The 26,611-nt window shown below is 35.6% G+C and overlaps 1 protein-coding gene across 1 annotated transcript in view; it reads right to left on the bottom strand.

The window, feature by feature from the left end:
• LOC103597636 (small subunit processome component 20 homolog) overlaps nucleotides 1-26,611 on the bottom strand; it is a 94,753-nt gene that overhangs the window by 21,504 nt on the left and 46,638 nt on the right. Inside the window, 17 exon segments of the mRNA XM_008581502.1 lie at nucleotides 1,015-1,086; nucleotides 1,089-1,255; nucleotides 3,298-3,380; nucleotides 3,633-3,772; nucleotides 7,208-7,345; nucleotides 8,170-8,310; nucleotides 8,647-8,802; nucleotides 9,764-9,916; nucleotides 10,020-10,070; nucleotides 10,269-10,412; nucleotides 11,537-11,624; nucleotides 13,140-13,284; nucleotides 13,799-14,025; nucleotides 18,027-18,106; nucleotides 18,797-18,940; nucleotides 23,983-24,191; nucleotides 25,889-26,055. Coding sequence (XP_008579724.1) covers nucleotides 1,015-1,086; nucleotides 1,089-1,255; nucleotides 3,298-3,380; nucleotides 3,633-3,772; nucleotides 7,208-7,345; nucleotides 8,170-8,310; nucleotides 8,647-8,802; nucleotides 9,764-9,916; nucleotides 10,020-10,070; nucleotides 10,269-10,412; nucleotides 11,537-11,624; nucleotides 13,140-13,284; nucleotides 13,799-14,025; nucleotides 18,027-18,106; nucleotides 18,797-18,940; nucleotides 23,983-24,191; nucleotides 25,889-26,055 — 2,305 coding nt within the window.

Below are 26,611 nucleotides of genomic sequence, written 5' to 3' on the forward strand. Positions count from 1 at the left end.
GGCAGGAGCCACAATGCTGTAAGGGGAACCTTCCTCTCCATTCATTGGAACTGCAGTTCTGAGAGGGGGGGGCCAACTCTAGTTGCTTTTATAATTCCACTTGAAGTGGTGAAATATTGATTCTCAGTAGATTAAGTATGTATATGGTAAACCCTAGAGCGACCACTAAAAAATCCTACAAAGAGAAGGAATCAAAATGAATACTGATATTTTTAGTGTGTGAGACTTATAACCTAAAGAATAGGAACCTTGCCTGTTCACACATAGGATATACCAGGTAAAGCTAACTACCAGGAGTCTTGGCTATGTACTCAAAAGAATAAGCTGCAGTTTCCCAAACTTTAAATCACCCGGGGAGCTTATTAAAATGCAGCTTCTGTAGGTCAGGTGTAGGGCCCTACATTTCTAACAAGCTCTCAGATGCTGCTGATGCTGCCTGTCCAGGGTCACACCTGCCGGGGAGCTTATTAAAATGCAGCTTCTGTAGGTCAGGTGTAGAGCCCTACATTTCTAACAAGCTCTCAGATGCTGCTGATGCTGCCTGTCCAGGGTCACACCTGCAGCAGTGAGGGGCTAGATAGCCATGTGACTACTCAGAGGATTTTGCATTCTACCTAGTGCTCTTATTATTTTTATAACTTATGTTTCAACTCTTCACAAATGTCTCTGTTCTTTATTGCTCACATCTGTGGCAATTTAGTCTATACACATTCAACAAGAATTTTATTAAGAACTCAGAGAATACAAAACTTGATATCAAGTACTTTGAGAGAAAAAGAGGAGGTCATATAACCCAGGCCTATAAGAATCTTTGAAAAAATCAGATATAGGAATTTTTTAAATAACAGATTTCTTTAATATTGATCAGAAACTTTTGAATATTGTTGGTTGCTATTTCCGTGGATCACCTTTATTAAAGATAGAATAGACCCAAAGTACCAAGACTTACAGTGTTCAAGCTGCAAATACTGAACTCCAACCCAACTTGAATATAAAGCTCATGATGCAATTTACCTGATACCCACGAACAAGGGTAGTCTGTAATTCTTTTAAAATATACTGTAGGAAGTGGACACCCAGATCTTCTTACACTCGGATTCCTTAGCTAATATCCCTGCAGAATCAGCTGGATCAGGATTTCCCAGTTCTTCATTGTCGTCTGACAAACTCTTACATGTATTTTCATTCTCTTCTTCATCCTTATGCTCTAATTCCATGGCTTCATGCCCTGGTATCTCAGTCATGTCTATTGTATCTACATTTAGCAAACAACAAAAGCCACCTTAAATCAAATAAGGAAATCATACAGTTGTGCCAAGTAGTCTTTTACACTAACACTCAACATCCAATAAAAAATAAGTGATCACCAACTATGGGCAGGCAAGGTAGTGCCGGTGAAATGGCAAGAAAAGAAAGGGCTATAGATTTTGCTTTCTCACAATTTAGAGTCTAAAAAGGGATAGAGACAAATAAACCGGCAATTATGCAAGTCCAGACTTGACTCAGCTAACAAACCATGTGACTAGTCAATTAACTTAACCCTACTAGATTTTGGCTTCTTCACCAGTGAAATGAGGGTGGCGCCTGTCTCGCAAGGCTATTGTGAGGACTAAATGAGATCTATGATTACCTAAAATATGTGTCTGACACTTCACTGACTTTCAAAAAATGGTAGCTATTAGTCTTTATTTCATTTACTAGCTGTGTAGCTTTGGGAAAGTTACTTTATATCTCTGAACCTCAGTGTATCATATCAAAAATATGGGGTAACTACTACTAAGGTTCTTGTAAGATTCTGATAAGGACAAATGAGATGGCTATAAAAGCCTAAGTAGAAATAGTTAAGGAAATTAAGTATTTTAATTTTAGAAATATTTATGTTTATGCACATTGCAAAATGCATATTCAACTGACTGAAGAAAATAGTGTAAACTGAGGGCCAGAAGATTTCTGTGTCTTTAGCCAAAATAATTAGGATAAATGCCTTGGCCCTTTTGAGTGTTCAATCTTTATTTTTCTGTGCTGGCTAGAATCTCTAGTTCAATGATCAGTGTAAGTAGTAGTAGTAAGTATACTTGCCTTATTCTGGATTTAAAGCAAAGGCTTTTAAATCTTTTACCACTGAGTATGATGTTGCATTAGGTTTTGAAAAGACATCCTTCAATAGGTTAAGGAAATTTCTACTTATTCCTTGCTTTATAATTTTTTTTTTCATGAAGAGATATTGAATTTAATCAAATGTTTTTCTTGTATTTACCTAGATGATCTTATGTATTTTGTATGCTAATATATTAAATTTTATGAACTAATTTTCCAATATTGAACCAGCCTTGTATTTCTGGAATAAACCAAACATTATCATGTTTCAATGCTTTTATTGATTTGCAATGCTCTGATTTGCAAATATTTGGTTTAAGATTTTTCTATTTATATTAATGATTGGGACTAGTAATATTTTATTCTCATAGTATCTTTGTCAGTTTTGGGTACGAAATTATACTAGTTTTATGAGTTAGTTGGGGCTTCCTCTCTTTTAATAATCTGAAATAGCTAGTATAAGGTTGAAATTATCTGTTCCTTGAATGTTTGGCAAAACTTGCCTATAAGACATTCTGTGCCTGCTGTTTTCATTAGGAGATGTGTAACTACAAATTCAATTTCATTAATTGTTAGGGATCCATTTGGATTTTCTATTTTCTTCTAAAGTCAGTTTTTGTATTATAATTTTCTAAGAATTTGTACATCTCACCCAAGTACTCAAATTTAAAAATACAAAGCTTATAACATTATTTTGCCTTTTTCACTTAATTGGGACCCCTTTAAATTCCTAATACTGTTTATTATGCCTTCTATTTTCATTGATCTATCTTGTCAGACATTTGCCAATTTATAATCTTTTCAAATACCTATTTTTAGCTTTGTTGAGCCTTCTTATTGTATCTATTTTATACTTCATTAATTGTTGCTCTAATTTTTATTACTTCTTTTCTTATAGTTTTTATGCACTCATTGCTTAATGCTTTCCACACAAGGAGATAAAATTGGATTTCTATGTAAATAATCTAAAGCTCAGATTTTTCCTTTACTAGTATAATTTAGATTGGCCTTCTTTATAGTTAAATAATGTTTTATAAGAATACTTAATCATCTGTTTTAGCTTCCTCCTGACTCATTAACTGGCCAGTGCTACAAGAACAGAAAAAGGAAATAAGTCGAATTATGCTATCTTCAACTCATGATCATAAATTATCCAAGAATAAGGTGGAAATCTGGTTTAAGAAATTTTTAAAAACTTACTTTCTTCATTCTGAATTTTTCCCATTTGTTGTTCAAGAGTTTTGTGGTCAAAGTGAAATGCTTCTAATACTATTACCAGCAAACTGTTTTAAAAGAAAAAGATCACAGAAATGTTCATTTAATTATCAATATCATTGGACTATTAAAAGAAGAAGAAATTTAAAAACGTATAAGCATAAAAATTATTTTTACCAGTATTTTTAAGTTTAACATGCATTAGCATAACCTCACAATATTAGGTAAAAATAAATTGAGTTTATAGAAAGACTAACTCAGAGAATAATTTTAAAATTACATTTTTAAAAACAAAACAAAAATAAGAAGTTTGGCCATACCTGACACCCAACTTTTGATTGATCTGTCCTGTCTGTAATACATGAATGAAATGTTTCAAGTAATATATATATGCTGACCAAGAGAGATGTTTGCAAATAGCTCCAATAACCTCTGTAGCAGCAATGGTTATATTTTCATGCTGTAAAATAAATCAAGAGCATCACTGTAGAACAAGTATTTGCTAATAAAATACAAGGCTAACACAGTATATTAAAAAGCTTAGACATCAGGTGATCAGTAATTATAGAAAGGAAAGAATGTCCAAGCTGTACTCCATTTTCCCCCCCAATCTTAAAAAAAGTTGCTATCAATTTAAAGAAATGACACCTTCCTTTAAAGGATATTAACATATTTTGGACTCTTTCCCACTCAGACCTTCCTGATGGGTTCTACCACAGACAGCGAATGAAGTAAACTCAATCTACAAAAGTTAGCAAATGTCAAAAACCACATATTGCACTGCTCAGCACTCAAAAATACACTGCCTCAGACAAATCTCTTTCAGGCCTTGATGGAGAACAGGGACTAGATTTACCTTCATACCTTAAACGAGAAAAGTAGACAAAATATATGAAACAACAGTTTCCAGAGTATAGACATCAAACAGAGCAGGACAGTGACCTCTGAGTCTTATAATTATGTCAATCTAGTGCATGGAGAGAATTGTTAGGCTGCAGCACAGGAGGGGAAACCAAGAGAGCCCAGTGGTCTTCCTGAGTGAAAGAGAGAGTTGAGGCTATGGTAGCTAGAGTCCACAGGGCAGAGTACCAGAAGAGAGCTCCACAGAAGGAAAGCTCCACAGAAAACAAGCCCCCTAATTCTGATGCTGAGAATTGATCAGTACACATGAGTAAGGAAAAGGTGGGAAAGGGAACAGGCAAAACAATCACCAAAGACCATATAAGGATGAGAATAGTTCATGCTTCTATCAGCCAAAGTGAAAACCTCACAGCACTGGGTATTCAGGTACTCAAAAAGGTAGCGTCTCAATAGTAGGGCCAAATTAATCCTAGACTAAAGGCTGCTGCTGCCTTAAAAAGTTTAAAAGCAAGCTTCACAAGGACTAGACTATTCACAAGTAACCTAACTACATCTGAGAATAATTCTCAGGAAAACTTAAAGACATATAAATATACCCAGCAACTGGTAAGGTAAAATTCATAACGTCTGGCATCTACTAAAAAATTACCAGCCATTCTAAGAAGCAGAAAAATATATCTAATGAGAAAAACCAACCAGCAGAAAAAGACCCAGATATGATATGGATGATATGGATGTCAGAGTTAGCAGACAAGACATTAAAATAATTGATCTAAGTAGATTCCATATGATCAAGAAAGGAGAGGAAAGCATGGTGAGGAGAGATATGGAAGATATAAAAATGGTCTAAATCAAACTTCTAGAGATAAAAAAGATAGTTCTGAGAGGGAATATATACTGGATGGTATTAATAGCAGATTAGACATTGCAGAAGAAAAGATTAGTGAACTTGGAGACACAACAATAGAAAAATGAAATAAAGTAAAGCTCAGAAAAGAAAATGTCTAAAAAACCCAAAACAAAATAATACAAAAACCTCAGTGAGTTATGGGACAATTTTGAGTGGCCTAACAGTAAACACTGAAGTCTCTAAAGGAAAGAAAGAAACCCAAAAACACATTTGAAAAATAATTGCTGAAAATGTCCAAGTTTGACAAAAACTACAAATCTACATATTTAAGAAGCTTAACAAACCCCAAGCACAAGAATCACAAAGTAAACCATACTAAGGCACATTCAGAATCAAATGGCTTAAAAACTAGCGATAAAGAGAAAATTTTAAAGGCAGTCAGTAAAAGAAAAATATATGCAGAGGGACAAAGTTAAGAATAACTTCTTGTTGGAAACAATATAAACCAGAAGACAGTGAAGCAACATCCTTAATAAAAAAAAAAAAAAGGTCAATCTAGAATCCTATACCCAGCAACATGATCTTTCAAAAACAAAGATGAGCAAAGACAAACAAAAGCTGAAAGAATTAGACGCTAGTGGACCCGCATTACAAAAAATTGAAATTAAGTACTTCTGTTAGAAGTAAAATGACATCGGGCCGGCCCGTGGCTCACTCGGGAGAGTGCGGTAGATAAATACCTGGATCTACACAAAGGAATGAAGAGCACCAGAAATTATAACTATGTAAGCAAATATAAAAGACCTTTTCCTTATTTTTAAAGATCTCTTTAAAGATAATTAACTTATATTGTTTCCAATAAGAAGTTATTCTTAACTTTGTCCCTCTGAATGTAATGTACTTAAAGCAAAAATAACACTGATGTACTGTGTGGTTTAAAACTAATGCAGAGGTAAAAACCTATGATATAAATACCACAGAGACTAATAAGCCAACAAAGAGAAAATAAATCACACAAAAAAATCAAATTAATCTAATAGAAGAAAAAGAAAAAATGGAACAAATGGAAAATAAACAAGATCATCAATTTAAACCCAACCTTCTTAAATATCATAAAATGGCCTAAAAACCAATTAAAAGGGACATTGACAGATTGGATAAAAAGCAAGACCCAGTTCAATGCTATCTACAAGAAGCCAACTTTAAATGTAAAGTCAAAAGTAGGTTAAAAATAAAAGGTTAGAAAACAATATGCTACGCTAACACAACGAAAACTAAGCATAACTTATATTTCCCATCTACACCTCACTTGCATTATAATGCAACCAAACTCTGACTTTGTTGTGCTTACTGGCTTTTTAAACTGGAATTTAAAAGAGCAACCTTTTAACTACTTAGATAATTCTTTTAAACACTTTCGAATATCCTGAAACAAAAAAGGAAGCCTGTTGTCGTACAAGGCCATGTAATCAACAGTATAAATTCAAGTCACAAATCCCAACATTACTGCAATTAGACTTGAATTTCTGTGATCATTTAGTAATACTGTCTTTTGTTAATATGCTGAATCAATAAATCTTTATCCAGTCTTTACTATGTGCCAGGCACTGTTCTAAACAGTGTAGTAAAATGGTTAAAACAGTCCTAAGTTCAAACACTAGTTCTGACTCTGTGTATCTCTGAGAAAGTCACATTAACCTCACCATTTACTCTCCTGTAAAATAGTGGTTAAGAATAGTCCCTACCTCATAGGGTTGAGTTGTGGTGAAGATGAAGTACGATTACGTACTCAAGTACTTAGAATAGTGCCTGGTACCTGGTACTGTGTTAAGGGTAGCTATTGTGTTATTTCATTCTTATAAGCCATTTGGGAAAATAATGACTCTGCTGATCAGTAGAGTTTACCAGAATAAAAGTATGTCATCTTAGTAATGTGGTAATTTCTAGGAGGGGAAATATTTTATGGTTGGCCTTTTTGAGCTAATAGTAGTGAAAATTCAAACAATGCCCACATTTATATAGCATTACAGTGTGCCAGGTACAGTTCTAAGGGCTTTAGAACAATTCTAAGCCTCTAATTACGGTAACAACATGAATATGGATGCCACCCACTCCATCTACATTTTGGGAAGGTGTGTCATGGTATGGATAGAAGTTTATTGGTTTCCAGATCTAATGCCCTACCTTGAGCATTTTCTCATCAAAAATTGGAGTCATGGCATAAGGCATGATATAATTCTGGAGAGACTTAGAAGACAGCACAACTTTGCCTTCCATCAGCTGTTTTGCAAGTTTCTTCAAGGCTCTTGCTCTTCTGTGGATCTATGAGTTAGATAACATGTGAATTAGTTACTGAATAATCTCACCTACAACCAGCTCCATTTCAGTATCATGTTATTTTTCCATGAAAAGACTAAAGGAGTGAAACACAGTCACGTGTTCCATACGCAAACACCTGTGCCTTTATTTGCTTCCAGACACATAATCCATAGCATTTGTTTAACAATGGATCCCAAAGCATTTAAACTTCTTAGGAGAAGGCAGAAAAAGGTGACTGTTATTAATTGTAGTATGTGATACAGAAATCAGACCCCAGTAAATGATCACCTGACAGGCAAACATGACTAACTATCATGAAGATCAAGGAATGAGAAGCTTTAAACCTTTTGGAAAGTTAAAATATGTCTTTTATTTTTAATTGTTTTGTTTCAATCTCACATCAATAAAAATAACAAATCTAGCAGCTAACATTTATCAAATACTACATGGCAGGCATTGTTTTAGGTGTTTCGCATGGATTGTCTCATTTAATCTTCATAGAACACTTGGAAGTGGTGTTTTTATTAGTCCCTTTTACAGATGAAGAAATTAAGGTTGAGAGGGGTCAAGTAACTTATGAAGGTGACACAGTAGAAGGTGACATTGGTGGAGTCAGGATTTAAAACCCAATTTATTTGCCTAATGAGCTAGTTATTAACCACTCTCCCATACTACCTGCCTAGAAAGATTGCCCTGCCTCCCCAGTAGGTCCCGTCCCTATTATTCCCACTGAAGATATGACAAAGGGTAAAATATGTCTTTCTCAATGAGGCAGAATTGTTCAAAATGCTTATTTTGTAGGCAGGAAAAGCAGAATTGTCTTCTACCTGAATGTGCTTCATGTTCTCAAAGAAGTCCATTTCTGGATCATGGTAATGAGTAAGCTGTACCAAGTCTTTAAATTCCAGTTGATTTGGAAAAGTTTGAATTAAACAGGAAAGTATCGTGGTATAATCCTGTTGAACACTCTGCAAATATCAAGTTGAGGAAAAAAAACACTTCATTTTTCTAAAAAACTTTGTTTCCTTGATAATATGAGGAAACACAAAAAAAGACATAAAATCATTAAAAAAGTACATTTCCCTGTTAAAAAAAAAAATCAAACTATATAAAATCAAAAGTGACTGCTCTCCTTTCCATTCCCACTCCCCTGTTAAAAGTTTTCTAACTATTTACACAATCAAGCATTTTAATTAAATGTACTAAACCTGACTGCTTTTCTACAAATAGCAGAAGTGGGAAAACCAAACCAAACCAAACCTCAGGTACTACTACCTAGTACTTAAAAGACAAAGTTACAGTACCTCTGTCTGGCTTTTCAACCCTTTCCTCAATCTCTCCAGGAGTGAACGATGAATGATTTCTCTATATTCTCTCTCTGTGACGTTCAAGTCAGCTAGCTTTTTAATGATACTCATCAAGCACATGCTGGCATTATCACTTAAAGACATATCTCCTAACTGGAAATAAGAAAAAAAACCCCAAATTATTTCGTGTAATAACTACACTATGTAATATTACTTCCTAGTGAAAGCATCTACAAAATTTTGTCACTGTTCTATGTGAAAATCTCCCCCTCCCCCCAAAAATGTCTTATAAGTATTTCAAACCTAAGGAAGAATCAAATGTAGGGTTATGAAGAATATAATGACTGAAAAATCATGCTTACTGAGAAGCATCAATTTCAGGAAGTACTATGAAATGTATTTGCTAAGTAGTTTTACTTCTCAAAGTAAGCAGAATAAAAGGTTCACTAAAGCCAGTTTTCAATATTCAATATCAGGTAATTACTGAAAATGACAGAGAGTTGGCTGGTGTAATTTTGGTTAGTTGCTCCAGAGTTCCTGGTTTGAGAACTGTAGGTAGTAAGTGTAGAAAAGGTAATCCCAACTAGGCAGTGATTTAGCATTCCTTCTATTGAAATTTGACATAATATATGAAGAATGAGCTCCAAATTGGAAGATTATTTTTTCATATACAGGTTGAATATCCCTAATTTGAAAATCCAAAATCCAATATGCTCCAAAATCCAAAACTTTTTGAGCACTGACATAAAGCTCAAAGGAAATGCTCACTGAAACATTTCAGATTTCAAATTTTCGGATTAGGGTTGTTGAACTTGGTAAGTATAATGCCAATATTCCAAAATCTGAAAAAATCCAAAATATGAAACACTTCTGGTCCCAAGCATTTCGAATAAGGACTACTCAACCTGTGTTACATAATCTTAGTATGAGATGAGTATAAAAATGCCACAAAGAGATGCCACTACACCATTAACAATAATCAAGGGTTTCATCTCCTCCATTTTTGGATTTTAGTTCAGTTCAGCAACATGGCATTTAAATTAGGTCACTGTATTAGGTAGTATTATCAAAACAATAAAAAATGACTCATAAATTTTTGCTATTAAAAACCTACCTCCAGATTATAGAAACAATTATGCATAACTGGGATTAGGTAGTTAACATCCACGGTTTGCATTTCTTTAATATAAGAGATAATGGTCTGGAATGTTGCAAAGCGAACGTCAAAGTTGATATCATCAAGATGTCTTTGATCAAAGGCGTTAAGCTATAAGAAATGTCATTGAAACCATATAAATGAAGGCATATAAATCTTAAATAAACAAAAATGATAATACTTTTGAAGTCAAAGAGAAATCGTTTTTTCTTACCTTGACAATATCAGTAATATATTTTAATCCATTCTCAAAATCAGAAAGAGTCTAAAAGGAAAGAAAAGAGTACATTTGTTACTGAATAAAACCTTAACTTTTCTGCCCTCCTTTCCTCAGCTCCCCGCCCCCGCTCAAATTCATATAAAAAGATCATTCTTGCACAAAGAAAGCTACTAATATGCTTTACATCTCATAGTTATCTTTTAAAGAAAAGGGTGATTTGGAGTAGAAATAAATATTACTAACCTGAAAAACTGTACAAAGCAATTGTCTCGACAACTTGTTCTTAATAACTGAGAAGAGTTTTGCTATAGGCTTGAGGAAGCTTGTAGGATCCACACAATGTTTTAACAAGTTTTGTACTGTCACCAGAATATCGACCTCTGTATCCTTAAGAATATTAAGAGAAATCATATTTTAGTAATTTATAAAACTGATCAACTTGTACTTTACAGCACAGAAAATAATAAATTATGGATAAGTAAAAGTAGTAATTGAAAAATTATTTGTCTTCTTAAAGCTTTCAGCATTTTATTTAACGTAAAACCCACAATAACATGCCTAACAATTTCTTCCTTTAATTCTAACAGAGAATATATATGGTTCTTTTTTTTTTTCCTTTTTGTCTTTTTTACTGACCGGAAACGGGATCACAACCTTCAGTGTCGCGCCCGTACCGGGGACTGGCAACGGGATCGCAACCCTTGGTGCTGCGCCCGCACTGTGCTCAGCCAGTAAGCGGGAACCGATCTCCACATGGGATCCGAACCCTCAGCGGGAGCACCGCCGCGCTCCCAAGCGGCACACTCTCCCGTGCACCACTGTGCCGGCCCGAATATATATGGTTCTGACACCTAATTTCTTGTACTGTCTAGTCAAGAAAGAGCCAACTGTGCACCACTGTGCCAGCCCGAATATATATGGTTCTGACACCTAATTTCTTGTACTGTCTAGTCAAGAAAGAGCCAACAAAATAAGCTTGCTGAAGAAAAATATACACTCTGGTTGTCTACAGATCTGTGGTCAGAGATGTTCAGTATTGCCACTTAGGTTTTGTAAAACAAGCTTGAGCCACTGGAGGACTCTAATTGATTAGGATTGAAGTAGGGTTTGAAAAGCACATCAGAAACTCTTGGCTACATTTTAACATTAAAAATCTGACTTTCATTTAGTTTTACCACTGTGATTCATATTTAAGATTATACGATGCACTTGTTGAGTTCCAGATTTCTTATCAAAATCAGAGAGAGGAAAAAAGACAAATGAATTGGAAGCTAAACAAAGGGGCTAACATACTTATTCTGTTGTGGTAGATGGCGATGTCTCCACCTCCTTGCCTGACCCTATTCCTATTCCTGTCCCAATCTTTTCCCTCTATTTCTAATTTTTTGTTTCTATATAAAGTGTGTTAAGTTCTTTGAGACACATGTATCATAGAATCTAACCAATAAAATAAATCTAGTGGTAAAGTGCCACTTAGAAGTCTAAGTAAATGTTGTCCTGTGAATTTGTACCTGAGCAATATTACCACGGTGGAGAAAAGGAAGGAGAAGTGTAATAAGCACAGAACTTTGTTCTTTGTCTTTCATAAACTTGCTAATCCTAGAGGAGGGAAAAACAGACACGTAAGGAAGATACACAAGTTAAGAGTATTTCTCTAAGAAATTAAACTTCTTGTAGGAAAAACACAGTGACTGCAGACAGTTTTAATATTCCAATACACAGGCAGCTTTTAAGTAGGTGTATACATTTAAGAAGTTTAACTCAGTTATTTCTCTGTGCACCCTCTTACTCCTCATCAGCTCATGGCTACTATTCTGTTTCTTTTGCAGTATGTAATCATGTAGGTAGATTATAGTGAACTCCAGCGCTATAACCTGGCAATTAGTAATTTCTTATTTTGCAAGGAAATAACATTTTTAAGTGACAAGACATAAGGTATTATGTACAGTATTCCAATTTAGCTCCCACAATAGCCCAGCAATGTAGGAATTATTAGCCCCATTTTGCCCAGAAAAAAACTGAGACTCAGTGAAGCTGATGTCACATAGGTAGGAAGAAGTAGAGTAGGTTGTGCAAATTCTGTTCTTTCTAGTGCCTAATCTCCTCTCACCATCTTTGCTTCACCATGGAAGCCTGTGGTGAAATTTAATGACTACATTTAGCATAGTTTTCCATTCTGCATAACTTAGAAATATAGTAGTATAAATAAAACATTGCAAAGAAGTTTCCAGAAGATTTTAATATATTTTTGTTGATATTGTTAAAAGTAACCAAAAATAAATAAATTATCAACAACTAAGCCCTGTAACAGTCAATTTATAATTTAAGATAGAATTTCCTATGCTCCAATTTACCAATCTTGCCCTTTACAGAAATCACAATTATGTACTAGTAGCATTACTGCCAAAAAGACTCTTTAAAAGGCCTTGCAAGATGTTCTTGATTCTTAAAAAATAAAAACAATCTGTTCCTTTAAGCTCATTATTTTCATAAATAAAGCTAAAAAAAACCAACAAAAAATCATGTGATGTCACAAAACTTAAAACTTTAAACAAAATATGCAAAAGCTAAACATGGAAATCTATTAGTCTACTTTGGGATTTTGAAAAATCTGTTCCCTTTAATAGAATTAAATGAAGGTAGATGTCATAAAACTGTTCTAAGCATCCAGCCCAGCTAGCACCAAGCCACTGGATGCCCCTTGGACTCCTGAGCCTGGGTGGGGTGGGGTGTGTGTCAGGGCACCCGAAGGCCTCAGCCACAGCCCTCCCACCTCCACATCCAGCCCAGCAAAGGAGCCAGCCAAGGCCCAGTCCCTCCTCCTTCCTTTCTTCCTCCCACTGCTCCACATCTTAGAATGTAAAAAAAAATAGTAATAAATAAATAAATAAATAAAATTACACAAACTAGTAAAAAAAACCCCACTTTTCTAATGATTATTCCAGGAGAGAAAAAGAATTCTGCATTAACTTAAGAGCAAAGGGCATTTAAAATACTGAAAACTTTTTAGTGTCTTTTTACCACATTCAAACAACTGAAAAACAATACCAAATTAAAAAAAAAATTAAAACCACAGTGCTAATATTATCTTGTGAGTACCAACATGTGACTTACTTTGAAAGAATGCCAAGTTCCTTACTGACTTGTGCCCTGTTCTTTTTCTTTTTCACCTTTTCTGCACTTATTGTGGTTTTGCTGAGATACTGAAGAATTGCAGATACATGAGGTAGAATTAATCTTCCTCCCATTTTGATGGACTCTGAAATAGAGGGTGATTAATGTTTTGATTTTAATAAATTCTCTTAAAGCATAATTGAAAAATATCTCTGTGATGACAGATAAGGAATACATTTAACTACTATAAACATCTAATTAAATTTCAACTCTAAACCTTAAATAACTCTACTCAAAATAGTTTTATCTCTAGCTAAATTAAAAATTTATATGAGAGCCCTGAGGCTTTATTTAAACCATTTTTGTTAATAGCAAGGGAATTGTTGGGATAAAATGGTAGGAAGAATTCAGAGACATGACAGTAGAAATCATTTCATAATTTCCTGGAGGATAGTTGAGATTTCCCAGAAACTAAATAATCTGCATTCCTACAACTGCAAAGAAAATTCAGTTGATATAAATCAGTATTAATTCTTACAGAAAAGAAACTTACAAGCATAAACTATTAAGAGAGTCAAATTCTACTGACTTTTTCTTTTCTGAGCAAACAGTCGCTACTCAGAAGCCTAAGAATTATTTGCATTTTACAGCATACATACCATCTGCATTTTCTGCTATGTCAGTGTATATGCATCCAGTTACTGGCAAGCTCAAAACTGTTTCTGTGGGCTCAAAATCTGGAAGATTAAGAAGGTCATCAACTATATCCATCACAATACTGGCTGTGGCATCAGAGAGATTCTTTGCTGAGAGAATCGCAAAAACATTGGTCAGGATATCACATTCTGGGTGCCCAGGCTTCTGCTTAGCCAGAAAAGGAAAATATCTGCAAGAAAAATCATTGTAATAATCATCTTATTTCTCAATATGTTTAATTCTAAAAACATATTCCGTATGAATTTTCTTTTTCAGTGACTGGCCAGTACAGGGATTAAACCCTGGACATTGGTGTTATCAGCACCATGCTTTAACCAACCGAGCTAACAACCAGCCAGCCCCATATGTATTTTTACACCGAGTTTAACAAATATATATGTATACAGTCAGCCCTCCAAATCTGTGGGTTCCCCATCTGTGTGGGTTCAACCTACTGCAGATGGATAATACTGAAAGAAAAAAGAAAATGGTTGTGTCTGTACTAAACACGTACAGACTTTTTTCTAGTGTCATTATTTCCTAAACAATACAGTATAACAACTATTTACATAGCATTTACATTGTATTAGGTATTATAAGTAACCTAGAGATAATATAGGTTCTTTGCAAATACTACACCATTTTATATCAGGGACTTGAGCATCTGTGGATTTTGGTATCCATGGGGAGTCCTGGAACCAATCCCCCATGAGCTACTAAGTGACAACTGTATATACACATGTGTGTATAGTGAACATTAATAAATTACTCAAAAGGGAAATTACTTTAAAATCTAACATGTGATGGATAATCCTAAGCATTTTACAAACATTGTATTATTTGGACACTGTATGTGTATTTCTCATTTAATCCTCATAACATCTCTATGAGGTAGTATCATCCTCACATTACAGATAAACTGAGACTTATCCAAAGCTAATAAGTGGTAGCACTGAGATATGAACCACAGTCAAACTCTCAAGTCTAAGCCCTTTCTAAAAGAAACTTACTGAGGGCCGGCCTGTGGCTCACTCGGGAGAGTGAGGTGCTGATAACACCAAGGCCACGGGTTCGGATCCCATATAGGGATGGCTGGTTTGCTCACTGGGTGAGCGTGGTGCTGACAACACCAAGTCAAGGGTTAAGATCCCCTTACTGGTCATCTTTTAAAAAAAAATAAAAATAAAAAAATAAAAATAAAAATAAAAGAAACTTACTGAGGACAGGCTATTTTTCAATTCCAACCTTTCTAGAATGTGGATGTTTATAAACTCATAAAAACCTATGTACCAGAACATGGTAATTAGTAGTACAGACCAAATAAACATTTGTTGTATGAGGATATGCAACATTCAGAGATTATGATCATTTACCGGGGGATGGAGATGAATCCATCCCCAGTAATAGAAGACTTACACAGAAGATACAAATGCCCTTCTTAATGGAAATGTACCAAAAAGGGCAGATAGCACAAAGGCTTTCCAGCCAAGGGCAAACTAGCAGTTGTTATACAGTCAGAGACATAATCCTAACAATCAATAGAAAGGTCAAACTGAAAAAAATTCAGATAGTTTGGTTTTATCATTTCATCATCACTGGAAAAAGAGCTCAAGCACTCTAACATACTTCGCACTGACAAACTGATAGAAAAGTTCTAAGAGGTTACATTCATATATCTTCCTGTCCAACAAATATTGGGCACAGCCTGGGCAGATTCTAAGCAAGATACTTTACACATCATCATCTCTCTTATTAATGAGGTAGGCCTGTTATTATTCCCATTTTACAGGTGGTGAAACTGAGGCTCAGAGAGGCCAACTTTGCCAAAAGAACATACGGTAGTGCTAGGATTTGAAACTAGATTTGTGTGGCTTCAGACTGTACTCTTAACCAATAGGCTGTATGTCGTCTACGTTTTTTTCTGTTAGAAAAGGTGAGAAAGCTGCTTTCAACCTCTGGCTTAGTCCTAGCAATAACCAAGCCAAATCCAATCTAACCCCCAAGTGACCAAACTGTTTCTCTTGAACAACAGTGTAACTTGATGCCACAGTACAACGGGCATGCTCCATGCTTAAGAGCATAGCTCAATTAGAAATTTCAAACACTCATTCAACAGGCAATGAATATCAACTAATAAGCATGGACAGAGAGGTATAACCCTCTGTGGAAGAAGATACAATGAATAATGAATGAGAAATGATCTCTGCTCTCGAGAAGCTTTAGGCAGATAAGTTATGAAGACAGATGAGTACATTAAGGCGGTATGTGATGGCAGGGCCTCACCCGAGTAGAAAGCACTCAGAGGAGGAAGAGACTCAGCCTTGCTGGGGTCATGGTGGTTAGAACCAGAGCAGCTAAGAGAGTGGCCAGGGACAGTCCCAGCTTATGTTGGTTGTTTTGGCTTATTTATAACATCTCTTTTCATCCTCAGGAATGTTTCAGTTTGAACAATAAATTATATGATCACCCTACCTGGTAAGCAAGTTTTTGTTGTCTTGAGTTCACCTAATTTCTGAGACAATCTAACCTTACAAGTAAGCTCGAAGATATTGGCTACAGTTCACCTCTACCTGCATTTATGCAAATACAAAATAAAATGCTAAACTTCTCTATAGATGAAAAATCTTTAATATCTGATTGACACTTTGTAAACTGTAACTATACTTCAAAATCAAAATTTATCTTTTATTGAAGAGTAACATTCCCAATGAAGTGGTTCTCAAATATTCATTAATTCTTCCACACACAGCTACATATGCATATCTATTGCTATGGAGATTCTAAGGGAAGCCAACCCTTCTAGAGATTTCTTTCAGGTGAGTGCTAAATATAAAAGAAAAAAAAAGGTTCTGCTGCCTACCTCCTCTATTGCTATGTGGCTTCTATTTCCCCAACCAAAAAAAAGAGAAATTGCAGATGAGAATGAAGTGACATCCAACAATGTGGCTCTATACCTTGAATAGTACCCAACTAATATAAAACTCAAGTCTCTTTCATGAAGTCTTCCTAGATGAAAGACTTTCATGGCTTATTTGCATAAAAATTACACAGCTAAAAAACTTTTCTCAAGTATGCATATGAAGTGCTTCTCATAAATGTTCATTGATAAAGATATGAAGTAGCTCTGTCAAATTGGGAAACAAATGAAAAGAGCTCTTCCTACTAGTAAAATAAACATGCTTTCCTGAGGAAGACAATGCCAGGTTTTGGGTTTGTTTTTGAAGACCATTTAATGACATCACCAATGCTAGGATTTTAGCATTACTGAATCAATAACAAAACTTTTTTTGATAATGAGAGCTCTATGTATACTCAGACGGAGTTTTACAAAGAACAGAAGACAGTGGTTTAGAAAATCTACAGAGCCTATGAAATTTTTCTGATTTTAAGTGGGAACCAGAAAAAAACACAGAATGCTAATTACAAATTAGCTTTTATTTTTAAGCAGGCAAGCAGAGAATGGTAATATTTATGTGATAATATAACTATCTGGTGTGTTTCATATTCTGTTTCTCCCTTTGCCAGGCCAAATCAAACTGCTGACATGATTATTACACATTGGAAGAAGATCCCTATCAATTCTAATACTTCTATTCTTCAAGTTTTAATTAAACTGTTAAAATTGCAAAAATGTATTAGTTTTGATGCAATACAAGGGTACTTCAAAAAGTTCATGGAAAACATAGACTTAAAAGGTAACACGAATCTTTCCACGGACTTTTTGAAGGCCCCAGTATATACTCTCCAATTTTAATTTACATTAAATTATGTTACTTCACCTATCTTTCCTTTTTTATTATTATAAATAATTCAAACACTCCAAACAATGTATCATGAAAAGTCTCCTTTCCATACTACAGTTCACCCAAACCTCCACATGATATGGTAACATTGTTAACAGTGTCTCATGTATCCTTCTAGATAAATTCTATTTCCCTTCATATTTATACACACAGGCACACACCTAAAATTATTTTTCCTGGATCACACTAAACAACTACTATTTTCTTTAAACTATATATTTTGAGATCTTTCCATACTTTTACTCAGTTGCCTTATTCTCTTTTACTGCACCTAAAGTAGTTTACTGTATGAGAAGACCATAAACTCTATTATTAGTTACCTAGACTAGTTTTGACTAGATTAGTCTAAAAATTTCACTTTTTAAAGGGGAGGAAGAAAAGATTATACCTTGCATTTCTGCTCCAGGTACTAATTAGTTTCAGCAGAGGAGTAGGAGAATACTGACTCTCAGATCCAAGCCTGTTGATCTAGGAGACAAAATAAAAACAAAATACCAAACTAACAAATGGAACAAGCACAAAAACCACAGCAGAGGATTAAAAAGCCAAGGGACAGAAGTTAACATTTAAAGGACGGATTGAGGAAAAAAATAAAGGGACCCAAAGTAACAACTACACAGGAGAAAATGGCGCAGGTGGTGCAAGGAAGTGCTATACACTTGAAAGGAACCAAGTATTTTAAGTTTCAAAGGGTTCAAAAGCAGCTGGAAATCTTTCCTAAAATCAAGTCTCTCCTATAGTCTTCTTAGCATAACTACACCAGTTACCATCACCCATGGTTACAACCAGAGAAATCAAACAAGGAAATACATAAGAACAAAAACACTTGCGGATTTTCCCTCATTCATGTTGAAAGCCAGAGGCAATGTTAGGTGAGGTGCTATGAAGTTATGTTACATTGCTTAAGAGATAATCATATTCAAATTGGCATTAAGTATAAGCGCCACAGTACTGCAGAAACTACCTTTTGAGCTTTAGGTGGCAGTGGAGGCAAAAATAAAAAGTGTTATTAAAAAACTTCCAGAAATAAAGAAAGACTTGATGTAAAAGAAAAGACCAGGACAAGCATTCAGGTCTACGTGGTAGACTATGCTGGTGAATTAATAATAAAGGAAGAAGCAGGAAGTGTCCAGGAAGAACATAAAAATCAAGGTTTACCTGGGGCCAAACTGCACCATGAAACACAGCATCAATTTCTTCTGTTCTGAACTGATAGGATTCCCAATCCAAAAAGATATCAGTTACCATTTTGATTCCAAGACGTCTTAAATTTTTCAGTGGGTTAATAAACCTCAGCTGTATCTGCAAAACAAAGACCTACTTTTTTAAAAAATCTATCTACCTCCCTACCTACCTGTTTATCTACTTGTCATTTTTATCTCTGACTCCTCAGAGAGGCACTCTTGCTCAGATGGCTAAGCATCAAACAGAAAATCCTGTTATTAAATCTGCTGACTTTGATTCACATGGGAACATCAACAGAGCAAGTCATATTAACTCTTCTCATTGAACAGGAAGAGAAAGCAGAGGCTTAAAAAAATCAAATGGTGGGATGTACTCCACTGTGACTGCCAGTAAAATCACACTAGTTGTCTTTAGCTAAAAATGCAATCACAACTGGAATGCTGTTTTGTATTGTACATTGTTTCTCTTTTTAATTCAAGTAATTGTCTCAAATAAAATCTTGATTTCTTCCCATGAGCAGAACACATCCTAAACAAAACTTTTTTTTTGCTATCACAATACCTTAGATTAAAAAAAAAGTTAAACTTCCATTTCAAATGAGTTGTTTTTCTTTTTGTTTTCATACTTGTATTGTTATTATTCTACCTTTTTCAAACTAGGAGTTTTAAATTATTCTTGTTAAAATGAGTCTAGAGGACTAGTTAAAGAATTTATGGTCTTTCCATACAGTGGAATACTTCATGCAGAAAGAGAATGAGGTGACTAAATCAAGGCATGGGAAGATCCTAACATATATAGTTCAAAGGAAAACGCAATTTGGAAAAAAAAAAAAAAAAAAGATTTGTCTGTTTAGAGACATAGAGGCTGAAATGGGTCTGAATTAACAGCAAACTTTCTTTAGAACAGATATTGCTACTTCAACTGGCATCTCCTTCCCTGTGAATTATAAAATCACAAATATGCAGCCAATTTGTTCAGGCTCCGAGGAGAATAATTCATTGAGTACCCACCAACCAATTGGTCCAATGGCATGCCAGCCACAGCCCTGACCTCAACTTAAAATCTTACTGAAGGCGAATTTATTGAATTTACACGAGACTATAAATACTAAACACATTTGATAGGGGAGGAATTACTATAAATTTGTGAAGGATAAAGCATCAAGAAAGAGGCAGAATTTCCACTGGATATTAAATAAAGAAGAGGTTCAGGCCAGGCAGAGGAGAGACAAAGGCCTCAGAGACATTCTCCCAAGCACAGAATGTTGTTAAGACCAAACAACAGGAGAAGATCCAACCCCTAATTGTTTTCCCACTTGATTATTATATGGTAGGCTCTAGACATATAAGTAGCAGCTTATTTTTACATATAACCTTAATTACCTACATCAAAATCTAAAAACTACCCTAAAATTTATGAAGACAACACAAATGCTCTCAGAGTAAATATCAAGTCTTTTGGCCAAGATAACATGGAGAAAACTAAAAGGGAAGTAACTCATCCTGAAAATCTGATCTGATCAACAGAGGTATTTGCATCTGAAACAGCACAATTTAACTTCAAGTGACTATGAACAAGGATGCAATTAATTTGCTGTGCAAGCCTGAGGAACATGATAACTCACACAATCGTCTTTTACTTTTAGCCAATTATCTCAGTATACAAGTTACAAAGTCAGAGGAAATGACAGGCGAGCACAAGGTGACACATTTACAAGTCATTCTGTTCTGCTTCAATTCTACTGGCAGTATTTTCATTATCAGCTATATTGTGTTTGGTGAAAGATAAGAACTATCACTGATATCTGAAAAAACATGGTATGATAATCTGGAGCAAATAAGATACTGAACATTAGCAAACATGGTATCACATAAGACACTCCCACCCTTCTCCCATTCTCACCACCCCCCTTTCCCACTGGGTAGGACCTGCATGTTCTATTCATTTCTGTAACTACAGTGCCAGCTTCCCAATTTACTCAATAATTGCTGAATAAACTGAAGAAAAACTCTGAAAATGAGCAATTGTACATTTTAATTTCTAGAGGAATAGTCAATATGACTGAGTTTATGTACATTTACAAGTTACTCCATTGCTTAAATGTACAACAAAACCAGAAAAAAAAAATGAACAAACAAGAACAACCTTCACAATACCTCTTTCAGTGTCAGTAAATGCCCCGAAGGACATGAAAGACACAAAAAAGTAAATGTATAACTGAGCTTACACACAAAAATGTAGAACTTAAGTAAAATTACTAAAACAAAATTACTGTGCAATAATTCATTCTGGCACTTTAAGGAATTCTTGGGACTTGTCCAAGGATTAATAAGAAAGCTCCTGTCAACAAGCTTAACACCTCACTAACTAATGAACTGTGAAATCGCATAAATGATCCTTTGAGTTACTAATGATTGACTTGGGAGTAAGGCTGCATTACTGAGTAACTTCTTCTAAGTTAACTAAAAATTCAAAGCATTTATAAAAGCATTATAAAATCTCTAACCTTTCATGATTTAATAAATCCATATAATCATTATCACTTGCTCTAAGGCATAAACTCAAATCTCACATAATTCTTCCTATGGCCCTTTTAAGCTCTAACATAACAGAATTTTCGAAGACCTCTTTTTCACTTCTACTCTTGGACTCCCGCAGCCTCTTTTCTATAAAGCAACCAAAGTGATATATTTTTTAGAACACCAAACAGTCCTTATCACTCCCTGAATCAAGCCTCTCAGCAGCTTCCCATTACACTTTGAAGCAAACCCAGTTCCTTGTCCTAGCCTACAAGGTCCTACATAACCCACCCTACTCTCCTCCTGACCCTCATCTTTCACAACTCCTACTGGGCTCTGCTACCTCCACCTTGTCTATTCTATGCCAAGACTATTCCAGCCTCAGGGACTTTGCACTGGTCGTTTCTTTGCCTGAAATATTCCTCCCACTGCTGGGCAGGTGGGTGTAAGCTCAAATACCACCTCCTCACAGAGGACCCTGACCACCCTAGTAAAAGCAGACCCAGCCACCCTGATCACTTTCTATCATATCCCTCATTTTATGTTAAATTTTTTATATCTTGCATGTCTTCCTTAAAATGCTCATGCTTTCCTCTACTTTCTTGAATATATGGAGTATATTTTAAATAGCTATTGCTTGTCTAATTCTATTATCTGTGTCATTTCTGGGTCTGCTTCTACTAATTGGTTTTTCTCCTCATTATGGGTAAAATTTTCCTCCTTCTTTGCATGCTTGGTAGTGTTTGATCAGATGTCAGACATTGTCAATTTTATTTTAATTTAAATCACCCATAAGTTTTTCGGGCTTTGTTCTGGACTGCAGTTAATTTACCTAAAAGAAGTTTGACCTTTTTAAGTTTTGTTAGGTGGGTCCAGAGCAGCCTTTATTTTAGGGCTAATTTGGCTCCATGACTGAGACAATCCCCTTGCAAAGACTCTTCTTGATGCCCCATGTATTATGAGCTTTCTACTCTGGCTGTTGGGAATGTAAACTGTTCCCAGCCCTTTGTTAGACTCAGAACTGTTTTACCTTCTCCTTTCTGGTGGTTTTTCTGCTTCCAGCCAAGAAGGAGTAAGAGAGACTGGATTTACCCTCCCCTTTTAAGCAACCACAAAACTGAGCAACGTATATTAAATAAGCATTTCCAGACTTTGGACATGAGGCAGCAGAGCACAGCAATCTCTGAGAGAATAAAAACAAAACAAGCCATACAATTTCCCCAGCTTGCTGCATGGAGAGTTTTCAGGCCTTAGTGCAGGGAGGAAAGAGCCCAGGCAGAGTCCAGCGATCCTGAGATGAGGAGATAGTTGGGCAGCTTGGGGAGGCCAAGGCAGCTAGAATTCACAGGGCGGAGTACTGGAGAGGACAGAACTACTGGAGAAGAGTGTATAAGTTTCAGAGATCTGCAGAAGGGTCTACTCATTTTATTTTCCTCTCAGAATTTACCATCTCACATTATTCTAATTATTTGTGTATTTACTTGTTATTTATTTCCCCGTGATACTAAGTCCTTACATGTCTCATTTCCTACCTAGAACAATGTCTGGCATATAGTAGGTACTTAGTAAAGTATTGACTGAATAAATAGATGGACAGAAATTTTTGTTTGCTTGGATCGCTCTCTATTCCCAGTGCTTAGAAGAGTGCTTGACACATAGTAGGGGTTCAATTAATATTTGTTGAAGGAATAAATGAAAGAATGAGAAAAACAAGATGGTACCTACCAAAATGGAAGGTATGTTCTAAATCTGTGGATCTTGGTAATCAGAGAATATTATTTCATTATTAAAGCAGGTTTATATCCATATGCATAGCCCAAAAAGGTGGCCTAAAATTTTGGCTGTTAATTTTCACTTATCATGACCATGTTTGAGAGGCCATTCACCAGGCATATCAATAAATCAAATGAAATGAATGTTGCCAAATTAAAACTGTGCCTATTTGTCATTAACTGAGAGTCCACAGCAGAAATGTGAATCTGAACCTTTACTTAAAGTCCCATTTTCTCCAAGAAGCCCACAGTCCATAAACACATTATGGACTATTTCCCTAAACTCTCATGTCTACATACCTGTTTCAACAAAACATACACATATCATTTTGAAAACAATTCAGAAAATATTTACTGAGCACCTCTTGGCATCTGGCCATCTGGCTTGTCTTGCCTGATCTTGATGTTTATTTTATTTAAAACTTTGTACTTAGGTAAGCATTTACTTTTAAAGAATTGCAGGTAACTCTCAAAATAATACGATGATGGTAGCAGTGCTCTACTCATTTCCCAGCCATTCTAGAGAAATGAGAGTTGGAAGGTATCATATATCTCTAGGCTCCTGGAATTAAAATCTAAGAGACATCAGTTCAAGCACCCAATTTGGGTTTCTGAGAAGTACAACTAATTAATGTACTTTTTACAATTCCAGCTTCTTTTAAAATAAACATTTGATACAATTTGCATTTTCTAGTCATAAATAAATATTCATAACAATGAAGATTCCCATCAAATGGAAGATAATTTTAAAGAGACACTTTCAAATGGTTACATAAGGATTTAACCTGGAAGGATGTTAGTAATTCAGGCCCGAACACAATTCCCAAGTAAAATACAGACTCATATTCATCTACAGTGAATCACTCACCTTTTCTCGTTGGTCAAGTATGTGTGACACGGTTGCTGTCATACAGACCAATATCTGCAAGATCTTTGGTAAGTATGCACTGATCAGATGACTAATGTTCTTCAATACTATTTCAAGGCTATTTAAGATACCATGCTGACGGCCCAAAGGAAGAACTTTAGACAAATCCAAATCTTTTACTGCTTCAATGACTGCAGAATGGCACTCTCCTAGTGAACAAATAGGAAGAGATTTCATGCAAAGTGAAACATTAGTTTGTTACTACTTATAATTACAGCTTTCTTTCAATTTCCCTCAATAATACAGTATTTTCTATTTTTACAATAGAAATCAAAATCCTTTTGATTCTTACCAAATATTCAATGAGCTAGGTAAGGCAGGTTTTACTACTGCTACTTTATAGATGAGGAAACTGAAGAATAAAGGAGAGCAAGAAACCTGTGACAGAACAAAGTCCCTAAACCCAATTCTTAAGACACAATTCCTGAAAGCCCGAGTTACTAAAAGACTTTTATTCCACTAGCAAGTTTCCATACATCTTTCTTATTCTCGGCTTTCCCTGAGCTACACTGTGTTCAGCAGATTCACAGAAAATGCCTTGCTGCATTAGAAACTCCTTGTAGGTTGAGAATTGCATGTTCTATTTCTCTTATAGCCCCTGATTAATAGAAAGATTAGTCCCTTGTGAACAGCTGCCACCATATTGATTTCAGAATTTACTTAAAAGATTTGAATCGTTATTGCTTGAGCAATAACTAACTTCAAACCATCTGACATGAGATCATGAGCTAACTGATTCGTACACCTAAACAGTCCATCCATAAGAATATCATTTGTATCCACGCTCCTGCAAAAGGAGCTATACGCTGAATGAAAACTTTTATGTATAGCTGAAGGTGGTATTACCATGGAAAAAATACAAAAGAAATGCAACATACTACCCTATAAGTAAATATCTATGTTTGGCTAAAGCAAAGCAATTGTGGGACTGGAGCAGAAAGGTCTAGGTTCGCATCCCAACTCTACCATTTTCCAGTTGAATGGCCATGGGCAAAATATTTACCTTTCTAAGTCTCAGTTTCTTCATTTGTAAAATGGGGACAAACAAATAATGATAGTTCATGTGGCTGTTTTAAGAATCAACTGAGATATCTGTAAAGCGGCCTGTGTCTGGTATAAACTAAGCACTCAATAAAGGTTAACCATTATTATTACTAATAATCACTAACACTGCATACCAGAGAACATTCCACAGGGCTTTTAGCTCATTATATACACTAGTGCATCTACTTTGTCCTGACTGCGAGGTTGAGGACAGACATTGTAAATACTCATTTTTCTATTTTCTACCTAGCAGAGTATCTGGAGCACGGGAGGTATTCAACAAATCATTACTCAATAGATGAATTACTCAGTGAACAAACATATGCCAAGACAATTAAGATTAAATTTGTAACATGCTTTGAATTTCTTAGAAGAAACCTATTCTTCATATATGGATAAATATTTCCTATTTTTCAACTGGCCTAAATGTATAACAAAAAAATGCACATTTCCTAATCGGGGGCTTACTATCACAAGGATGCTGACCCAGGGTCAATTGTGAGCTTCACGTAATTGAATCAAAGTTTAAATGAACTGCACTTTAGCAAAAAGACCACCATCAAGGTTGGGAGCCCTAATCAAGGGCTTACTATCACAAGGATGCTGACCCAGGGTCAATTGTGAGCTTCACCTAATTGAATCAAAGTTTAAATGAACTGCACTTTAGCAAAAAGACCACCATCAAGGTTGGGAGGAACAACTCTGTTAGAAAGATGCCGAGGAGCATGAGAAACCTAGCTTGAGATGTTGGAAGTCTACCCCAGAAAACAGGTATTTGGAGTGGGAAGCAGTTGGTAGCTACCCTTCTGGAAGTGCTTCACAGGTTCAAACAGCAGGTCTAAGAATATCTGGATCTCCTCAGGCTGGGTCCCAGCAAGGAACCGCAGAACAATGGCCGTGCGGGTGCCTGAAGCAGATTTCCCCTGAGTTTTACTCCCTGTCTTATTCTTCATTCGCCCATACAAAATTCTGAAAAAGTAAAAAAAAAAAAAAAAGATAACAAAGAGATCAGTGATTTCCTGGGTGTTGAAGGTTGGAGGAGGGTTTATGTGTTTGCACATTAATTCTAAAACATAACACTAATGATTTTGTTTTCTGCAAAGGCTAGAAGAGCAACTCAACAGATTTAAAAGGATATATTATAAAATAAGAAAAAATAAAAACAGAAATTAGATGTTTGACACAGACTCTTAGAAAAACAATAAAACAAGGTTAAGGGAAGCAGAAAGAAGAAAATAATAGACAAAGGCCAGAAGGTGGTTCTTCGTGAGAGAAAAAGAGCAATAAAATAAGCAAGTCAAAGGTAAATCTAGGGCCGGCCCGGTGGTGCAATGCTACAGTACGCCGCTTGGGAGTGTGGCGGCGCTCCCGCTGAGGGGTCGGATCCCACATACAGACCAGTTCCCGCTCACTGGCTGAGTGAGGTGCGGGCGCAATGCCGAGGGTTGCGATCCCGTTGCCGGCCCCGGTCTGGTACAGGCGCGACACTGAGGGTTGCGATCCGTTGCCGGACACGAAAAAAGAC

The sequence above is a fragment of the Galeopterus variegatus genome, unplaced genomic scaffold (genome assembly GCF_000696425.1).
Source record: "Galeopterus variegatus unplaced genomic scaffold, G_variegatus-3.0.2 Scaffold2373, whole genome shotgun sequence".
Lineage (NCBI taxonomy): Eukaryota > Metazoa > Chordata > Mammalia > Dermoptera > Cynocephalidae > Galeopterus > Galeopterus variegatus.